The sequence below is a fragment of the Camelina sativa genome, chromosome 3 (genome assembly GCF_000633955.1).
Source record: "Camelina sativa cultivar DH55 chromosome 3, Cs, whole genome shotgun sequence".
Lineage (NCBI taxonomy): Eukaryota > Viridiplantae > Streptophyta > Magnoliopsida > Brassicales > Brassicaceae > Camelina > Camelina sativa.
Genome location: NC_025687.1, coordinates 12,659,128 through 12,677,105, shown reverse-complemented (window position 1 = coordinate 12,677,105; position 17,978 = coordinate 12,659,128). Strand labels below are relative to the sequence as shown.

Here is a 17,978-nt window from a genome sequence, read left to right as displayed (position 1 = left end):
AAGAGCAATCGTCTGTTCTTGGGGATCTGTTCCCTACTTAAATTTACGGTTTTACCCTTCTTCGAGCAGGCAACAAACAAAAATCTCCAATTAAAATACAAATTTAAAAATCTGATTGTGTGAGACAAATTTACCCAAAGAGCCCCTCAAATACAAAAATCATCTTCCCCTACCCAACACAGAGACAAGGGTCTTTTTGAGGTATCGTCGAACCAGTCAAAAACCCCTTCTCAGATCGGTCCGGTCCGTTCGTCCTTTCTAATGGCGACAACTCATCATCATTCATGCCTTCTCGGTCGAAGAATCTCCGTTCCTCGATTTCATCTCCTCTTCAGCCCTAAAAATCCGGACAAACGCTCTAATTTCTCCGTATCTATCGGCCTACGACACTTCTTCGGCGCTTCTTCTATATCAACCTGTAACCCTAAAACACCGTCTCGGAGCTGTTTACGAAATTGCGCCGCCGCTGATGACGGAGATACCACGAGTTCGTCTGAGGATAAGTGGGGTTGGGATCGTTGGAACCGTCACTTCTCCGAGATTGAAGAAGTCGAGGCCGTTGTTTCTCTTCTCAAGGTTCTATCCATCTAAGCTCTCCCGCTTTTTTCACTCTGGTTTTGTTTTTTTTTTACTCTGGTTGGTGGTTATAGTTTTCTAATATTGGAGTCTTCTAGCTTATGTAACAGTCTCAACTTGAAGAGGCCGTTAAAAAAGAAGACTTTGAAGAAGCAGTTAAGTTGAAACAAGCCATTGCTGAAGCTACTGTTGATGATGCTGTGGCTGAGATTATGCGCCAGTTACAGGTTAAAGACTCTCTGTGTTTTTTTCTTTTTCTGTTTTTGGTAACATACAAAAACTCGTAATGTCATCTTCTTACTTAGATGTATATATGATTTAAACTTCCTTGCAGACTGCAATAAGCGAAGAGCGTTACCAGGATGCTTCCAGGTTATGCAATGAGACAGGATGTGGACTGGTAATTGTGTTTTACCGTCTTTATATTTTTTTGTTCTGTCTTGCTTAGCTTGTAAGATAGTAGTCCTAACTCACATCTACACCCCCAAATTATACATAAAGTAACAAAATCCAAGATTTCACAAGATACCTTGGACGTCTTAATGCGATGTATTAAGTGTTTATATACTTGTATGATATAGTCTTAGATGACACCTACTCACCTGTATCAAGGAAAAAGACGAAAACTACAAGAGTTCTTAAGCTAGTTAGTGATACAAAAAATGTTTCGTGTTTTGTTCACTATTAAGGTTAGTTGAAGGAATATATGTTTTGCTGACATAAGTGAAGGAACACTGATGGTTTCTCTGGTCAACCTGCCAAGATCATATAATTGCCCAAATCTCTAGTCAAGAATCTATGCTTTTAAAGGGACTGTGGATTGGAATTTTAAAGCATTATCATGTTTCTGGTCTTCTACGTAGGTGGGCTGGTGGGTTAGTCGTCCTCGAGATTATGCGGAACTATTTGGCAGAATTGTACACATAACTCCCGGTGTTGGTAGGTTTATTGCCAAGAGTTACAGTCCAAGGTGAGACCAGATTATGCTGAGGATTTTAGTCTTTTATTTTAATTGTTGGTGGAAATTGAATCTCATAACTGCTTCATACAGACAGCTTGTGGCTGGCGCAGCTGGAACACCTCTGTTTGAGATTTTCGTTGTTAAAGACAACGATGGAGGATATGTTATGCAGGTAATTTAAGCAAATCACATTCGTAGAAGTAATTAGCAGTTCTGGTGACATTATATCCTTGTACTTTTGAGTCTTGTATTATTGTATAAGATTAGTTGCTCGTCCAGTCACTCTTCTTGTCTTTTTCTTCTTCTTTAAAAGCGCTGATTAACCACTTTGAACGGATGGTACTTGAATCTAATAACTGCCTTTTCAGGTAGTGTATTTGACGAAATGCCTTACCACTTCCGCGAACTCCTATTTAAGCGGACCGCAATCATCGAATGCCTCAATTGATGATCCATCCATTGGAGATTTGCGAGGAAGTGAAGTGAAGGTGGATAAAAAAGAAGATAAGCTACTGAATGCTGGGGAACCAACTGAAGAAGGAATTAAACATGTGCTGAAATTTCTAAAAGATAAAATCCCAGGGCTAAAGCTGAAAGTAATGGATGGTATTAAAATCACTGAGGAAGAGATTGTAGGTAGTGATGATGCTACTGAAGAGCTGGTTGGAGAAGGCATTGAGGAAACAAATTCTTCTGATGAAGAAGAGGAAGAAGAAGGAGAAAATGACAGAATTGAGGAAATTTCATCCATGGATAGTGCAGATTATGAAAAGCATTTAAACACTAAGCTTGTCATCGGAGGGGTTCTACACAACATAGAGGATTCCTCTATAGATGATGATACTGATCGTGTTTCAGCAGATATAATGGATGCTAAAAGAGATTCCTTTATCTTGCATGTTCCTAGGGAAAAGGTGTTTGATTATAGTATGGTCAGAAGGCAATACAGAGCGCCCAAGGAACAAGTAACAGCTATTGCACCTCAAGGAATTTCAGATCTGATGCCACCAGAGGTTGCCAAGACGTTCTGGGGTTCAGAGAAAGCTTCTTTGAAGGTATATTGCTTGAATTCATACCATTTTTATAATGCTGAACTCTAGAATCAGATCAAGGAGTTTNGTTCTACACAACATAGAGGATTCCTCTATAGATGATGATACTGATCGTGTTTCAGCAGATATAATGGATGCTAAAAGAGATTCCTTTATCTTGCATGTTCCTAGGGAAAAGGTGTTTGATTATAGTATGGACAGAATGCAATACAGAGCGCCCAAGGAACAAGTAACAGCTATTTCACCTCAAGGAATTTCAGATCTGATGCCACCAGAGGTTGCCAAGACGTTCTGGGGTTCAGAGAAAGCTTCTTTGAAGGTATATTGCTTGAATTCATACCATTTTTATAATGCTGAACTCTAGAATCAGATCAAGGAGTTTGTTATTATTTAAAACCTCTTTATGTTGTCGTGTTAATGTTTTTAAATTTAAAGAATGTTAGCTTATTGTTCTAGGTATCGAGTACTCTGGATGAGATGGTCAGGATTGGTTTCGAAAATGCACAAGAAGGAATTTGTTTCTCTGACTATACATCATATAATAGAATCATAACTCCTGAAAGCAACCTAGACCCTTTTGACGGTAAGCATATTGTGCATTAGTCTTATATTCTTTCTTTTGATTTGGGCTATTTGTACAACGTAACATGGAATATGTTCTGAATTGAAGTGCAGGCCTATATGTGGGTGCATTCGGGCCTTATGGCACGGAGATAGTGCAACTTAAGCGTAAGTATGGTCGGTGGGAAAATGCAGAGGGAAGCAACGCATCAGATATAGAGTTCTTTGAATATGTTGAGGCTGTAAAGTTGACAGGAGATCCAAATGTGCCGGCTGGACAGGTTATATAATTTTGAACAATGTTTTTTTTAATCTTTGTTTAGAAATCGTGACATTTTTATTTGAGATGAAAAATCTAAGATAGGTTCACAAATTCTTGGCAGGTGACATTTCGTGCAAGGATTGGGAATGGGAGTCGCATGACGGATCATGGATTGTTTCCAGAAGAACTGGGAGTGGTAATAATACTTTCCTCATCTCCTGAGCTTCAGTTACAGAACCCAAAACAAAAGCATGCGCAGCCATGTAAATCAATAAAAGAGTCAAAAATCAAATGCTTAAGCTAAACACTTAACCTGAAAAAGAGTCAAAAACGATATAATCTCCTAATGACACAATAGCTTAGACAGACATCTCATGGGTTCCAACCACATTGACATTTGAATCAAAAGCTTTTATTAAGAAGATGTTTACATATATGCAGCTTGCGAGTTACGGAGGACAAGGAAGAGTCGCCGACGTTGGGTTTGAAAACCCAAAATGGGTCGCGGGAAAGCTATTAAAACTCAACGGAAAGGTAATACATAGACCACACAAAAGAGACAACCGTCATTTATTAGTGTTTCGGGTTTTAAATGGATGTGGTTTTCTGAACAGGGAATGGGACCATATGTGAAAGGCGCGGATCTTGGATTTCTATATATTGGCCCTGACCCTGAGAAGAGTTTCTTGGTCCTTTTCAACCGTCTGAGACTGCCTGAGTGACCAAATCGTTAGTGATCAAAACGCCGTCTTACATTGTAACTAGAATCTCCTTTTGTTTGTTCCTTGCACTTTTGAAACCAAGATTACCTCGAGAGAGTGTTTAGAGTAGCAAGAACTTTTGTTTTAGTTTTTGGTTTAATGATATAACTAACCAAGTTTAAACCAAATAGACTCTGGATAGTTTCATTACGGCTTTAGTTGGGTAGGTCTTTCAATGTTTCTTTTATCCGGTTTGGTGCACATCAGTTTGTTTTTGTGTTCCATTAAGACTTGTATGATCAAATATAATGAACATCCCTACTACAAGGTATCACATATAATTGAAAACAGGGGTCAACTATACCAAACTATCATCGTCATTGGCTAACGATCCTAACAACAATAAAAACGTATTATACGTTTGGCTAGACGAAAATATAGGATAGTGCAAAGTGACATATAGAAATCAGTTTCTCCAAAATTAGGTGAATCGGAAAAGTAAATGCAGTTTTGTGTGTGTGTCCCGTGAGACAGCGCAATGGCGGCATTACATTGGAGAAAAAAAGAATAAACTTTATTTATTTATTTCTCTCTCTTCCCGCTCCTCCTCTCCTCCTCCTCCCTCTTTTTTGACATTCCACCGAGAAAAAGGAGAAAAAAAAAAAAGGTTGAAATTTCAATTCTCTTTCACCCTTCCGACCCATTTCTTCTGGTCTTGTCATTTCTACAATTAGACTTCTCTCCAGATTTCTTATTCGTTCTTTGTCTCCATCCGAGGATTACGATTCCGACACAATTTCAAACAAGGTTAGATAACTTGTCTCTATGTTTCTCCTTTTGTCCCTTTTCGATTTCTTTTCCGCTGTATAATTCATCAATCTCTGAAAAACCAAAGTTTTGCCTTTGTCTTATAAAATGGCTAATGTATCGTAATGAAAAGAGTCTGTTTAAAAGATTTATATGTGCGACGATTTGCGTATTTGGATAAATGATATTAAGTGCCTTCAATGCGTTCTTTTTGTATGTTTCAATTTGTGGGCTTGCTAAAGGATTTGCCTTTATTTCTTTTTCTTTTCGTTTTTGATGAGTTCTTCAAGCTCCATTGATGATGATATTTGGGTTACGGTTGTAGTTGCAGAGAACGCTGTTTTAATTTGGAGGAATTATATAATGGAAGGAGGAAGAGGGTCTGTTGACGAATCTCATGTCGATCGAATGTTCGACACAACGATAGAGGAGCTTTGTAAGAATCTCTGCGAATTGCAGAGTTCTAATCAGTCTCCGTCGAGGCAGAGCTTTGGATCTTACGGTGATGAGTCAAAGATTGATTCTGATCTACAGCATCTTGCTTTGGGAGAGATGCGAGGTATTGATATTTTGGAAGATGAAGAAGGAGATGAGGAGGACGAAGTGGCAAAGCCAGAAGAGTTTGATATCAAGTCAAACTCTTCAAAGTTGGGTTTGGATGTCATTCCCAAGGATATGGAGAAACGAGTTGGTAAGAAGGATGTGAATAGATCGAACGTGGGAGTTGGTGGTGGCACGAGGAAGAAGAAAGTCGGAACTACCACCACCACCACCAAGTTGCAAAATGGAAATGAAGAGCCTTCATCTGAAAACGTAGAGCTGGCACGGTTTTTACTGAACCAAGCGAGAAACTTGGTTAGTTCTGGTGATAGTACCCACAAAGGTCTCGAGTTAACTCATAGAGCAGCTAAATTGTTTGAGGCTTCTGCAGAGAATGGGAAACCGTGTTTAGAATGGATCATGTGTTTGCATGTGACAGCAGCTATCCATTGTAAGTTAAAGGAGTACAATGAGGCAATCCCGGTTCTGCAGCGCTCAGTTGAGATTCCAGTTGTCGAAGAAGGTGAAGAGCATGCTCTTGCTAAATTTTCTGGTCTGATGCAGTTAGGTGACACTTATGCTATGGTGGGGCAGATAGAGAATTCGATATCTTGTTATACCGAGGGACTGAACATTCAGAAGAAGGTTTTGGGAGAAAATGACCCAAGAGTTGGTGAAACATGCAGATACCTATCTGAGGCTCTTGTACAAGCATTAAGGTTTGATGAGGCTCAGCAGGTGTGTGAAACGGCNGAGTTGGTGGTGGCACGAGGAAGAAGAAAGTAGGAACTACCACCACCACCAAGTTGCAAAATGGAAATGAAGAGCCTTCATCTGAAAACGTAGAGCTGGCACGGTTTTTACTGAACCAAGCGAGAAACTTGGTTAGTTCTGGTGATAGTACCCACAAAGGTCTCGAGTTAACTCATAGAGCAGCTAAGTTGTTTGAGGCTTCTGCAGAGAATGGGAAACCGTGTTTAGAATGGATCATGTGTTTGCATGTTACAGCAGCTATCCATTGTAAGTTAAAGGAGTACAATGAGGCAATTCCGGTTCTGCAGCGCTCAGTTGAGATTCCAGTTGTCGAAGAAGGTGAAGAGCATGCCCTTGCCAAATTTTCTGGTCTGATGCAGTTAGGCGACACTTATGCTATGGTGGGGGAGATAGAGAACTCGATATCTTGTTATACCGAGGGACTGAACATCCAGAAGAAGGTTTTGGGAGAAAATGACCCAAGAGTTGGTGAAACATGCAGATACCTATCTGAGGCTCTTGTACAAGCATTAAGGTTTGATGAGGCTCAGCAGGTGTGTGAAACGGCTCTTTCTATACATAAAGAAACAGGTTTACCAGGTTCAATCGCAGAGGCGGCAGATAGAAGACTCATGGGTCTTATATGTGAGACTAAGGGAGATCATGAGAACGCCCTCGAGCATTTGGTATTAGCCAGTATGGCTATGGCAGCAAATGGACAAGAGTCTGAGGTTGCTTTTGTTGATACTAGCATTGGTGACTCGTACTTGTCTTTGTCTCGGTTTGATGAAGCAATTTGTGCTTACCAGAAATCTCTGACAGCACTGAAGACAGCAAAAGGAGAGAACCATCCAGCTGTCGGTTCAGTTTATATCCGTTTAGCTGATCTCTATAACCGAACAGGAAAAGTTCGAGAAGCAAAATCTTATTGTGAAAATGCTCTCCGGATATACGAGTCGCATAACCTAGACATATCTCCTGAAGAGATTGCAAGTGGTCTTACAGATATCTCCGTGATTTGTGAGTCTATGAACGAGGTGGAACAAGCTATTAGCTTGCTTCAAAAGGCGCTCAAGATATACTCTGATTCTCCTGGTCAGAAAATCATGATTGCAGGGATTGAAGCTCAAATGGGAGTGCTGTACTATATGATGGGGAAGTATATGGAGTCGTACAACACATTTAAGAGCGCTGTCTCAAAACTACGGGCGACTGGAAAGAAACAATCGACGTTCTTTGGGATTGCACTTAACCAAATGGGTTTAGCATGCATTCAGCTCGACGCAGTAGAAGAGGCTGTTGAGTTGTTTGAGGAAGCCAAGTGTATTTTAGAACAAGAGTGTGGTCCTTATCACCCTGAAACACTTGGATTGTACAGCAACCTTGCTGGAGCTTATGATGCAATTGGCAGGTATGTACTTGTGTTGATTTCTCTTTCTTTCTCTCTTTTTTTTTTTTTTTGAACGTCCTCCTATTGACCTCAAACAAGTTTGTGGTTCGGTTGTGATTATAGGTTGGATGATGCGATTGCCCTGCTAGGACACGTGGTTGGGGTTCGGGAGGAAAAGCTCGGGACAGCGAATCCTGTAACGGAAGACGAGAAGAAGAGGCTGGTCCAACTCTTGAAAGAAGCTGGTAACGTTACAGGAAGGAAAGCTAAATCCCTCAAGACTCTAATTGATTCCGATCTCACTTCCTCGGCTCTTCGTTAACGATATGTTACGTTTTCTTACTATTTGTAGAAATGTGAATACATTATTTTTGTTTTTGTGATTATGTTTGTGAAAGTGTTTTCCTTTCATTTGTCTTAATCCGGTGTAACTTGAATTAACAGGCTCACATATTTGTTTTAATTTATTGAATGAGAAGATCATTACCACTTTTAGACAACTTTAAAACTCATGTTTATCACACTTTCCAGCTCATGTTAATGATGTCAACAGAAGGCATTTTGTCTCAAACTAGTTGATGATAAATTGAATGACTTGTAATTTAATTTTTTCGTAACAACATGTACACATTAGGTCCGTATACAAATTTCTGCATAAGTAAAAATCCTAACGAAGCCTATTTTTAAACTGAAACAACGATTGAAGACATCTTGGATTTACCAGCCTTTGATCTCGATCGAGTAATAGAGATAAACCTTAGATAGTCCAAGCGCACTCACACCTGCAGCTAGAAGCATTGATTCCACGGAATATGAGTGGAAATGACATAGTTGGATCTCTTAACTAGCCCTAAGGAAATGTATGAACGCGCATGAGACACGCAATTCATTACAATGCAGTAACTACACACACTGATCATTAAGTAGAAAACTGATTCTTACGAGTCAAATTAACATCTTTCCAAGCACATGGACGTGAATCTCTCTCTATCAATCGCTCGGTACTTATGCAAAAAAAACTGTTAGTGAGCTCTTTTTCCGGTGAAGAAGGAAAGAAGAGGAACTTGGTGGGTTTGATTTGAAGCTGTTTTTTTTGGCTCTCAAATCGGAAAAACGACTTTTTTTCATACCCCGGCCAACTCAGTAGGTATGTTCGATTCACACCTTAACTATACGTATGTGCAAATTCATACCTCAAGTATTGAAAGAAAAATACAAACTCACTTCACAATCTCGTGCAAAAGCAAAAAAACATGCGTATTTCAAAACGCATGATTGACTTGAACCTGCAACAAGAAGAAAACTTAACAGAAGAAGAAGAAGAAGCAACAGATGAGATGAGGCAAGCTCGTGGTTGAAGGAAGAAGAAGTCGTCAACGACAAAGTCAAAGGAAGAAGATGTGACTTCTTCGTGAGAGACTAATGGGCTTGAGTCAAGCCCAACAAGAGTTGCTTTGTGTCTTCTTATAAATTTAATAGGCTGCGAATCTGGTTAAGGCCCAAACTAAAGAAAAGGTGTTTTGTTAGTCTAAAGCTTAGCTAAAGGACTAAAGTAGACTTGCTAAGTTAAAAGTAGCCAAAGAGTGTTGTGTTTGTTAATGTTCAGACTACTTGTCTAATGTTCAGTGTTCTTGTTATAGTCCCAATGTGTAGGGTGGCTACTTGTCTTGTGTGTAAGAGAATCTATATGTAGAAGTATGGACCTAAGTATGTGTGTTGTCTTGTCAGAAAGAAACTAATCAATGAAAGTCACAATACGTAAAAAACGTTTCTTGCTCTTTCTCTCTAATCAACGAATTCTTTTTTTTTTTTTTTTTTTTTTTTTTTNTACTTATTTTGTGATAAATAAAATTTTAGGTTAATGTGTAACCAATAAAAATAAGAATGTGTATAACTAAAGACGTGTTAGCTCAGTTACTCAGATTCTAAAAGATTGTAGCAAAATGTATTATTTGCTTCCTCCATTAACTGTTTGATTGCAAACTCTTTATGATATGGTTATGCATGGTCTTGTGGGTAACCAGTTAATTCTCTCTTGAATTATGGATACGTTAATTTTGTGTAAGAGAGAAAGTGTGTGGTTTGTCTCTTTTTGGTTGTGTTAAATCTGTTGCTAATCCTTTCTTATATTGATTGATTAATTGATGATGCATGGATTATAATATATATATATATATATATATATATATATATATATATATATATATAAAAATCATGAAACTTGCTAGGTCATTACTACAGGCGCTTGCGGTGAAATATTCTTTACCTCTTTAATCAATGTAACTAGTTGTGCAATTTCGTCCAAGATAATATATTGCTATTTGATTGGTTTTCTTAGTCTCATTATTCTTCATCTTCTTTATAAGACTCAAAAAGAAATTTAAAATGTGTCTGGAAATTCAAACTGACAAATTACCTTTAAAAAAAAAACGTACATGCATACACTTACGTTCCTACCTCGACCTCACCGAACACTTGGACATCTTTGACAAGACAACACCGAATCAGCAACCAGAGCTCAAAACTCTCTGTTTAGCGCGGATGGCGAAGAGGAAGAAGATGATCATGTCAGGACCGAGTTTAAGACTTGACTCGCACGTCATTCAAGCTATCCAAACATTGTTTGATAAATTCACTATTGTTAATTACTACTTTCTTGCATTTTCCTTGTTTTTTTTTTCATAACTACAAAAAGCTTCTCTTTTTATTTTTTATTTTTTATTTTTTATTCTACTTATTTTCTGAATTTACTTTAGTATATGCAATATTGAATTTAATCATTAAAAACAAAATTGTATCTTTAGAATGCATGGGTTGTATCATACAACTTGTATGTCCCCCTTGACCATATATATTAGTAATTGATTTGTTATGAATGTTCATGGAACACACAGTTAGTAGGAAAATATCATTGCAAAAATGAAACAGCTAATACTTTGCCACCAAATTGCGGTTATGAGTGTAGAGCGGATTGATGACACATCGATAAAATGACTTCTAATCTTTTGTCATCCAAATATGTACCTAACATATTAAGCGTTACCCAAATTTATATTTGTGTTTCAAATTATTCATCATTTTATAATAATGTTTTGTTAAAAAAATACACCACGTGGACCCAAATAATTTTTCAACATCCAACCTTCTACGAGAATTAGATGTCCTCAAAGGATATGACTAACAAATGAATTATCAATGTCACGAGCTGGTGGAACATCGCAGAAGTGGACACCGACCACTTCAAAGTCTTCAATAATCTAGATCGACGGTAGCACTAAAATAATGCGTATATATGATGGTATCTGATATATGATAGTGGCGTATCACGACAATTAATCCACTATGCACATGCCACCTCCTACCATGGTAGACCAACAAATGGCCCAAACATCCTGGTTATCGAAAACATGGTTCCGATTAGCTATATTGTTATTTTAGACACTTGTTAACTAATTAGTAGTATGTTATTCTGTTGTAACATGTAATCTTTTAGTACAATTATAAAGATGTAGTGACTATATGTAAAACAATCAAAATGCGGTACTTGTTGTTTACGGCTTTGTATTTGCCTTTTAATCACTGGTACAGTATAAACCGGTTCCAATCTCTATTTTATTCTAGTTCTACTTCATTGTGTAAACCAAGTTAGGATGTGTATATAAGGCATACTATGTACATTTTATCAGATTAATGAGAATGAGATTAATTAGTTCATTTAGTAAAATGGTATCAGAGCAAAATCACGATCGTAACTAATTTTCTCATCTCGATTCCCAGAAAAAAAATTTCTCGGAAAAATTCTCATTCACTTCTTCCACAAAATCGTTTCAGATTCTGTTCTTTCAAGATTCGATCATCAATCTCTTCTTCGTTTGATCTGATTTCTCACAGTCAACAATGGGGAAACGAAATTGCAAGTCGAAGTACAGATCTATCTCACCAGATCCACCACAAACCACATCGCCGAGATCTCGCGAGCTACCATATGATTCCGTTCAAGCTCATCGCGACTCTGATGTTCAGGAAATCAATCAAACTCGAGCGATGTTTCCCAAAGGTTCTCCACATCACTTGAGGTATCAGATTCACCAGATAATGTTCATAGTCCTTATCATCTTCATAGCACAGATCATCCAGGATTAGTTTTGACTGCTAGTCTGTTAGATGGAACTAATTTTGGAACCTAGGTGGTTGATATGACTACTAATATAGAGGCTAAGAACAAACTTGGTTTTCTGGACGGCTCTATTGTGCAACCTGATGAAAATGATCCGCACTGCAAGATCTGGTCTAGGTGCAACAGCATGGTCAAATCCTGGTTGTTGAATAGTGTTACTCCAGAGATCTACACAAGTATCCTCTACATCAAGAAGTCATCGGATATTTGGAAGGATCTCCACACACGATTTCACAAATCCAATTTGCCAAGACTTTACAAGATTCGCCAGCGAATTCACTCTCTACATCAGCGCAATATGACTTTATCCTCTTATCACACACACTCAGTCTTTATGGGCAGAATTAAGCAGTCTTCAAGCTACAACTCACTCTGTTGAAGCTTTAATCACAAAAAGAGAAACCAATCTTGTCATAGACTTCCTTATAGGACTCAATGATAACTATGATACGGTTAGGAGTCAGATTCTGATGAAGAAAACTCTGCCTACTATGTCTGAGGTTTACAATCTACTTGATCAAGAGGACAGTCAGAAATTAGCTCGTCTACCTTCTCACTCTAGTGTTGATCTTACTGCTTTTCAAGTATCCAACACTCAAGTTGAAACAAATGCAGTTACTTCAGGACAAGGACAACCATATGGTGGTGATACAGCTTATCAGAGGAAAGACAAGCCAATTTGCACATTCTGTGGAAGAGCTGGACACATTGCTGAGCGATGCTACAAAAGAGTTGGTTATCCGGCTCACTTTAAGTCGAAACATAGAGGATCTTCGTCTACTCCGGCTTTGGCTAATGTAGCAGTTGGTGAAAGTACAGAAACTCTCAGCACTGGGTCTGATGATCTTACTCCAACACAGATTCAACAACTCATGTCATACCTTAGCACCAAGCTTCAGTCTCCAAGCACCATCACCAAACCTGAAATTCACTCTGTCTCGGTTTCCAAACCTTCTTCTTCAACAGTTTGCCCCATTTCCGGTAAGTTTTACCCCTCTATCCTATGTTCTTTTTCCGGAAATGTTAGGCCTTATGTCTGTTCTGTTAATAGCAATGCCAATGCCATCGCTATTAACATTTGGGTTATGGACTCCGGAGCTTCGCATCACATTTGTCATGATAAAAATTCTTTTTTCAATCTTACTATCCTCACAAACACTACTGTTTCCTTACCTAATGGCGGCCTTGTGAGCATTGTCGGTTTAGGATTAGTTACATTAGGTAGTAACTTAACTTTAGACCATGTTCTTTTCATTCCTCAATTCAAGTTCAACCTTCTTAGTGTCAGCTCTCTTGCTAAACAATTAGGATATGGGGTTTGGTTTGATGACTATTCTTGTGAAATTCAGGATCATACTCGTGGCCTAATGATTAGGAAGGGTAGAGAAGTGGCAAACCTCTATTTTCTGGACATTGATTCTCTTTCTTTGTTAGGTATCCCTCTAAATAATATTCCTGTTTTTGCTAATGTTGTCTCTAGTCCTGAGTTGTGGCATAAAAGGCTAGGACATCTCTCTATGTCTAAGTTGTTACCTATGCAAAACATTTTAGATTTTCCTAAACAGAAGAATAATTCAGATTCTCATTATAAAATCTGTCATCTTTCAAAACAAAAACATATTCCTTTTGTTTCTCATAATAACATCAGTGATAAACCTTTTGATCTCGTTCACATAGACACATGGGGGCCTTTCTCAGTTCCTACTCATGATGGTTTTAAATATTTTCTCACTATTGTTGATGATTGCTCTAGAGCAACTTGGGTTTATCTTCTTAAACAGAAATCTGATGTTTTACAAATTTTTCCAACCTTTGTTACAATGATAGAAACTCAATATGAAACCAATCTTAAGGGGGTTAGATCCGACAATGCTCCAGAACTTAATTTCAAAGATCTTTTCCAATCTAAAGGCATCCAATCTTTCCATTCTTGTCCTGAAACTTCACAACAAAATTCTGTTGTGGAAAGAAAACATCAACATATCCTCAATGTAGCTAGAGCTTTGTTATTCCAATCTCACATTCCTATTTCTTATTGGGGTGATTGCATTCTCACTGAAGTTCACCTAATTAATCGTTTACCAGCTCCTATTCTCGATAATCAAAGTCCTTTTGAGGTTCTCACAAAGAAACAACCAGATTACACTCAACTTAAAATCTTTGGTTGTCTTTGTTATGCTTCTACCTCTCCCAAGAACATACATAAATTTAATTCTAGAACTAAGGCTTTTGTTTTTCTTGGATATCCTTCTGAATACAAAGAATACAAGCTGCTTGATCTTGAGAGTAACAATATCTTTATCTCAAGACATGTGGTGTTCCACGAAGAGCTCTTTCCTTTCGTAAAATCAGATCTCTCTCCAGCTAATGTAGACTTTTTTCCTGATGTGATTCAAAAATCTCCTGTGTCATCTGACTTATCTGGTGAAGATACTTCTCTATCTTCCCCTTCTGTAGAGGTTCAGCCTTCTGCTAACCCTATAATTGATGTTCTTGAGTCTTCTACTCAAACATCTCACAGGAGAACAAAAAAACCTGCTTATCTTCAGGATTACTACTGTCATTCAGTAGGGTCCTCAACCATACACGAAATCTCCCAATATATATTTTATGGTAAACTCTCTCCAGTTTATTATTCTTTTTTAGTCTCCATTGATAAAGAACTTGAACCCATAACCTATACTGAGGCAAAGAAACATAAGGTTTGGTGTGGTGCCATGGGGAATGAAATTGATGCTTTGGAAATGATGGGTACTTGGGAGATCTGTCCCTTGCCTCCAAATAAGATTCCGATTGGTTGTAAGTGGATTTTCAAGATCAAGTTTAATGCCAATGGAAGTGTTGAACGGTATAAAGCAAGGTTAGTTGCTAAGGGTTACACACAAGAGGAAGGTGTTGATTTTCATGAAACTTTCTCTCCTGTTGCCAAACTCACATCTGTTAAGCTACTCCTTGCTATCTCGGCCATTCATGGGTTTTCTCTAACTCAACTTGATATATCTAATGCTTTTTTAAACGGTGATCTTGATGAGGAGATATACATGAAGTTACCACCTGGCTATGCATCAAGTAAGGGGGACTTTCCTCCCAATGCAGTTTGCAAGCTCAAAAAGTCTCTATACAGTCTTAAGCAAGCTTCTAGACAGTGGTTCCTTAAGTTTTCTACTACTTTTATCACTTTGGGGTTTACCACTTCATATTGCGATCACACTTGTTTTTTTAAGATCACAGGGACAGTTTTCATGTATGTCCTGGTGTATGTGGATGCCATTCTCATTGCCAGTAATAATGATGCAGAGGTTGATCTTCTAAAGGAACAGCTCAAATCTCATTTCAAACTTCGTGATTTGGGGCCTCTGAAATATTTCTTAGGTCTGGAAATCGCAAGATCAGCTTCTGGAAGTACCGTTTGTCAACGAAAATATGCTTTGGATCTGTTATATGATACTGGTATGTTGGGCTGCAAGCCGTCTCCTATTCTTCTTGATCCTGCCATCAAACTTTCGAAAGATACATGAGGTGCTTTTGTTGATGCTAAGTCCTATAGACGTCTCATTGGTCGTCTGATGTATCTCCAGATCACAAGACCTGACTTAACCTTTGCTGTTAATAAGCTGAGTCAGTATTCAGAGGCTCCTCGAAAAGATCATTGGCAAGCTTTACACACTATTCTGGCATATATCAAAGGAACAGTGGGTCAAGGCTTGTTCTACTCCTCCAAGTCTGAATTGAAGCTCATCGGTTATGCAAATGCTGACTACGGTTCGTGCTTGGATTCCAGACGATCTACTAATGGCTATTGTTTCTTCTTGGGTTGTTCTCTTATCTCGTGGAAGTCTAAGAAGCAACAGGTTGTTGCTAAATCCTCTGCAGAGGCTGAATACCGAAGTTTATCTTTTGCCTCTGATTAACTCATGTGGCTATCGTTCTTCCTCAAAGAATTTCAGGTTCGTCTTGTCAAGCCTACTTTCTTTTACTGTGACAACGAAGCTGCGATCCATATTGCTCGCAACCCAGTATTTCATGAACGCACAAAGCACATAGAAAAAGACTGTCATAATGTTCGAGAACGGTTACTTGCAGGTTGGTTTCAGTTGATTCATGTTTGTTCTGAGGAACAAGTTACAGATCCGTTTACCAAAGCGTTACATCCTGCTCCATTCCACTACTTATTAGGCAAGATGGGTCTTATCAATATCTTTGTCCCATCTTAAGGGGGACTATTGTAGTGTATTTGCCTTTTAATCAATGGTACAGTATAAATTGGTTCCAATCTTTATTTTATTCTAGTTCTATTTCATTGTGTAAACCATATTAAAATGTGTATATAAAACATAATATGTACATTTTATCAGATTAATGAAAATGAAATTAATTAGTTTATTTAGTAAAAGTTTCCAAATTGGTGAGAAAGGGGAAGTAACGTACATGTATGTATAGAAAATTATATTATAACTAATAAAAATGTGTATTGGCTGCTGAAGAGAAAGGGGAAGTAACGTACATGTATGTATAGAAAATTGGTGTACGGTGACCATGTACATACATCATACCATACGCATATGTCTATGTTCATCAAATTTTAAAATGTATCGTAACTGAAAAATATATTTTAAGAAGAAAAACTTCTAAAAGTCAATTTCCTGGAGAGAGAGAGTTAAGCATATAATTATTCTACCTTAATATTTTTTAAATATGTTTATGTGCTATTTGTATGGATCCGATCAAGATTGAAATATAAAATCTGATTCAATAATTTGGATTTTCATTAATTATAATAGTTTTTTTTTCTATATATTGGTCATTGATATTTTAATTTTTCTAAGTTCTATTATTAATAATAAATATGGTAATTAATAAATATGCTACTATTATTTGAAATTCTAATAATTTAATCCAAAATTATAACTTTAAAATCATAATTTAATAATATATATTAAAATTTTATAATATTTACTTTAATTAAAATGAACATAATTATAATTCTTTCAAATTCAACACCTATTTATTTAATAGAGGATATTGTAAATGTTTACAAATACAATAAAATATATAAAAAACTTTAATATTTTATTTAAAATAATCAGTTATTCTATGATTATATATATATATATCATACTTTTGAGATATACTATTGAATTTATCTTAAAATATTAATATTGCAATATTCAAAGAGTGTGGCCAATAGAGAAAAGTCAACTAAACTAAAAAAGTTTGGTCACGGAAAAAGAAGTGAACTAAGATTCAAAATCTGTCTCTACTCATTAGTCCGAACCGAATGATGGATTATGGTGGGCCCCATATTAGCGTTCAGAATCTACAATCGCATGGATACGGATAAAGGTGTAGTAGGTCTGGGCATATGCGTAAGACATTTGGTTTTGGATATTACCTAATCGGATTTAGGACAACAAAATTTATTGGGTAATTTTAAACTTTTGGTTTGGATTCAGTATTATCAGGTTTGGGTCAGTTAGATTATAAATTTGAAAATATAATTACTACCCTAACCGCTGGATACTCGAGAAAAAACCTTAAAAATTGATTAAATTTTAATAATTTTATCTAAACTTTAACATATGTAGCAGATAAATTTGGGATATTTTGATTATTTTGGATATGTAAGTATAAAACTTATCAATAGATATATTTAAAATTATAGAGATAATTTTGGATAATTGAATTATATTAATGTTGAATATTACTAATATTTTAGATATTTTTTTATTTTCGGGGTTTATGGATACTCGTTCGGATACTGGTATTATCCTAACGGAAATCTAAAATATTACCAAATATTTGAATATATCTTAAAATATTAATATTGATATAGCTCAACCAGGTAGAATTAGAAAGTCTTAATTTTGTTATTTCTGGTAAATTGAAATTTAGTGATCTATTGTTCGCCCTTTGTTATACTGAATATCAAATTTACAATTTATCAAAACGATTTTAATTAGGGTTTCAAAATACTCAAGCTATTCGTTTAATGTATTTTTATATCAGATAAAAAAAAACACGTGAGTGGTGATTGTTTTAAGTATTTTATTACTAGTAGAGAATCTAGAAAAAGTAGAACGTTCATTCAACTGTACTCTGAGCCCACACGTGGCACAGTGGATCGGTTTTGTTTTACAAAAGAGAAAAGAAAAAGAAAAAGAAAAAAAAAAAAAAAATTTTGGGGAAAAAAAAAAAAAA

General features: G+C 36.8%; 2 protein-coding genes across 4 annotated transcripts; both read left to right on the top strand.

Annotated features, from left to right (window-relative positions):
• On the top strand, positions 41 to 4,463 carry LOC104776806 (protein EXECUTER 2, chloroplastic-like). Its single transcript, XM_010500935.2, has 12 exons — positions 41 to 576; positions 687 to 803; positions 911 to 976; positions 1,440 to 1,546; positions 1,628 to 1,709; positions 1,906 to 2,352; positions 2,669 to 2,908; positions 3,046 to 3,172; positions 3,265 to 3,431; positions 3,534 to 3,608; positions 3,854 to 3,946; positions 4,027 to 4,463. The coding sequence occupies exons 1-12, from the start codon at positions 262 to 264 to the stop codon at positions 4,132 to 4,134; spliced, it is 1,944 nt and encodes a 647-aa protein (XP_010499237.1). The 5' UTR covers positions 41 to 261; the 3' UTR covers positions 4,135 to 4,463.
• Positions 4,744 to 8,103, top strand: LOC104776804. Of its 3 annotated transcripts, none has more exons than XM_019243682.1 (4): positions 4,744 to 4,920; positions 5,252 to 6,198; positions 6,768 to 7,624; positions 7,727 to 8,103. In XM_019243682.1, the coding sequence occupies exons 2-4, from the start codon at positions 5,284 to 5,286 to the stop codon at positions 7,923 to 7,925; spliced, it is 1,971 nt and encodes a 656-aa protein (XP_019099227.1). In that variant the 5' UTR covers positions 4,744 to 4,920; positions 5,252 to 5,283; the 3' UTR covers positions 7,926 to 8,103. The 3 variants fall into 3 exon arrangements, with proteins under 3 accessions (XP_019099227.1, XP_010499234.1, XP_010499231.1); XM_010500932.1 differs by having other exon boundaries at positions 5,246 to 6,105; positions 6,675 to 7,624; XM_010500929.1 differs by having other exon boundaries at positions 5,246 to 6,198.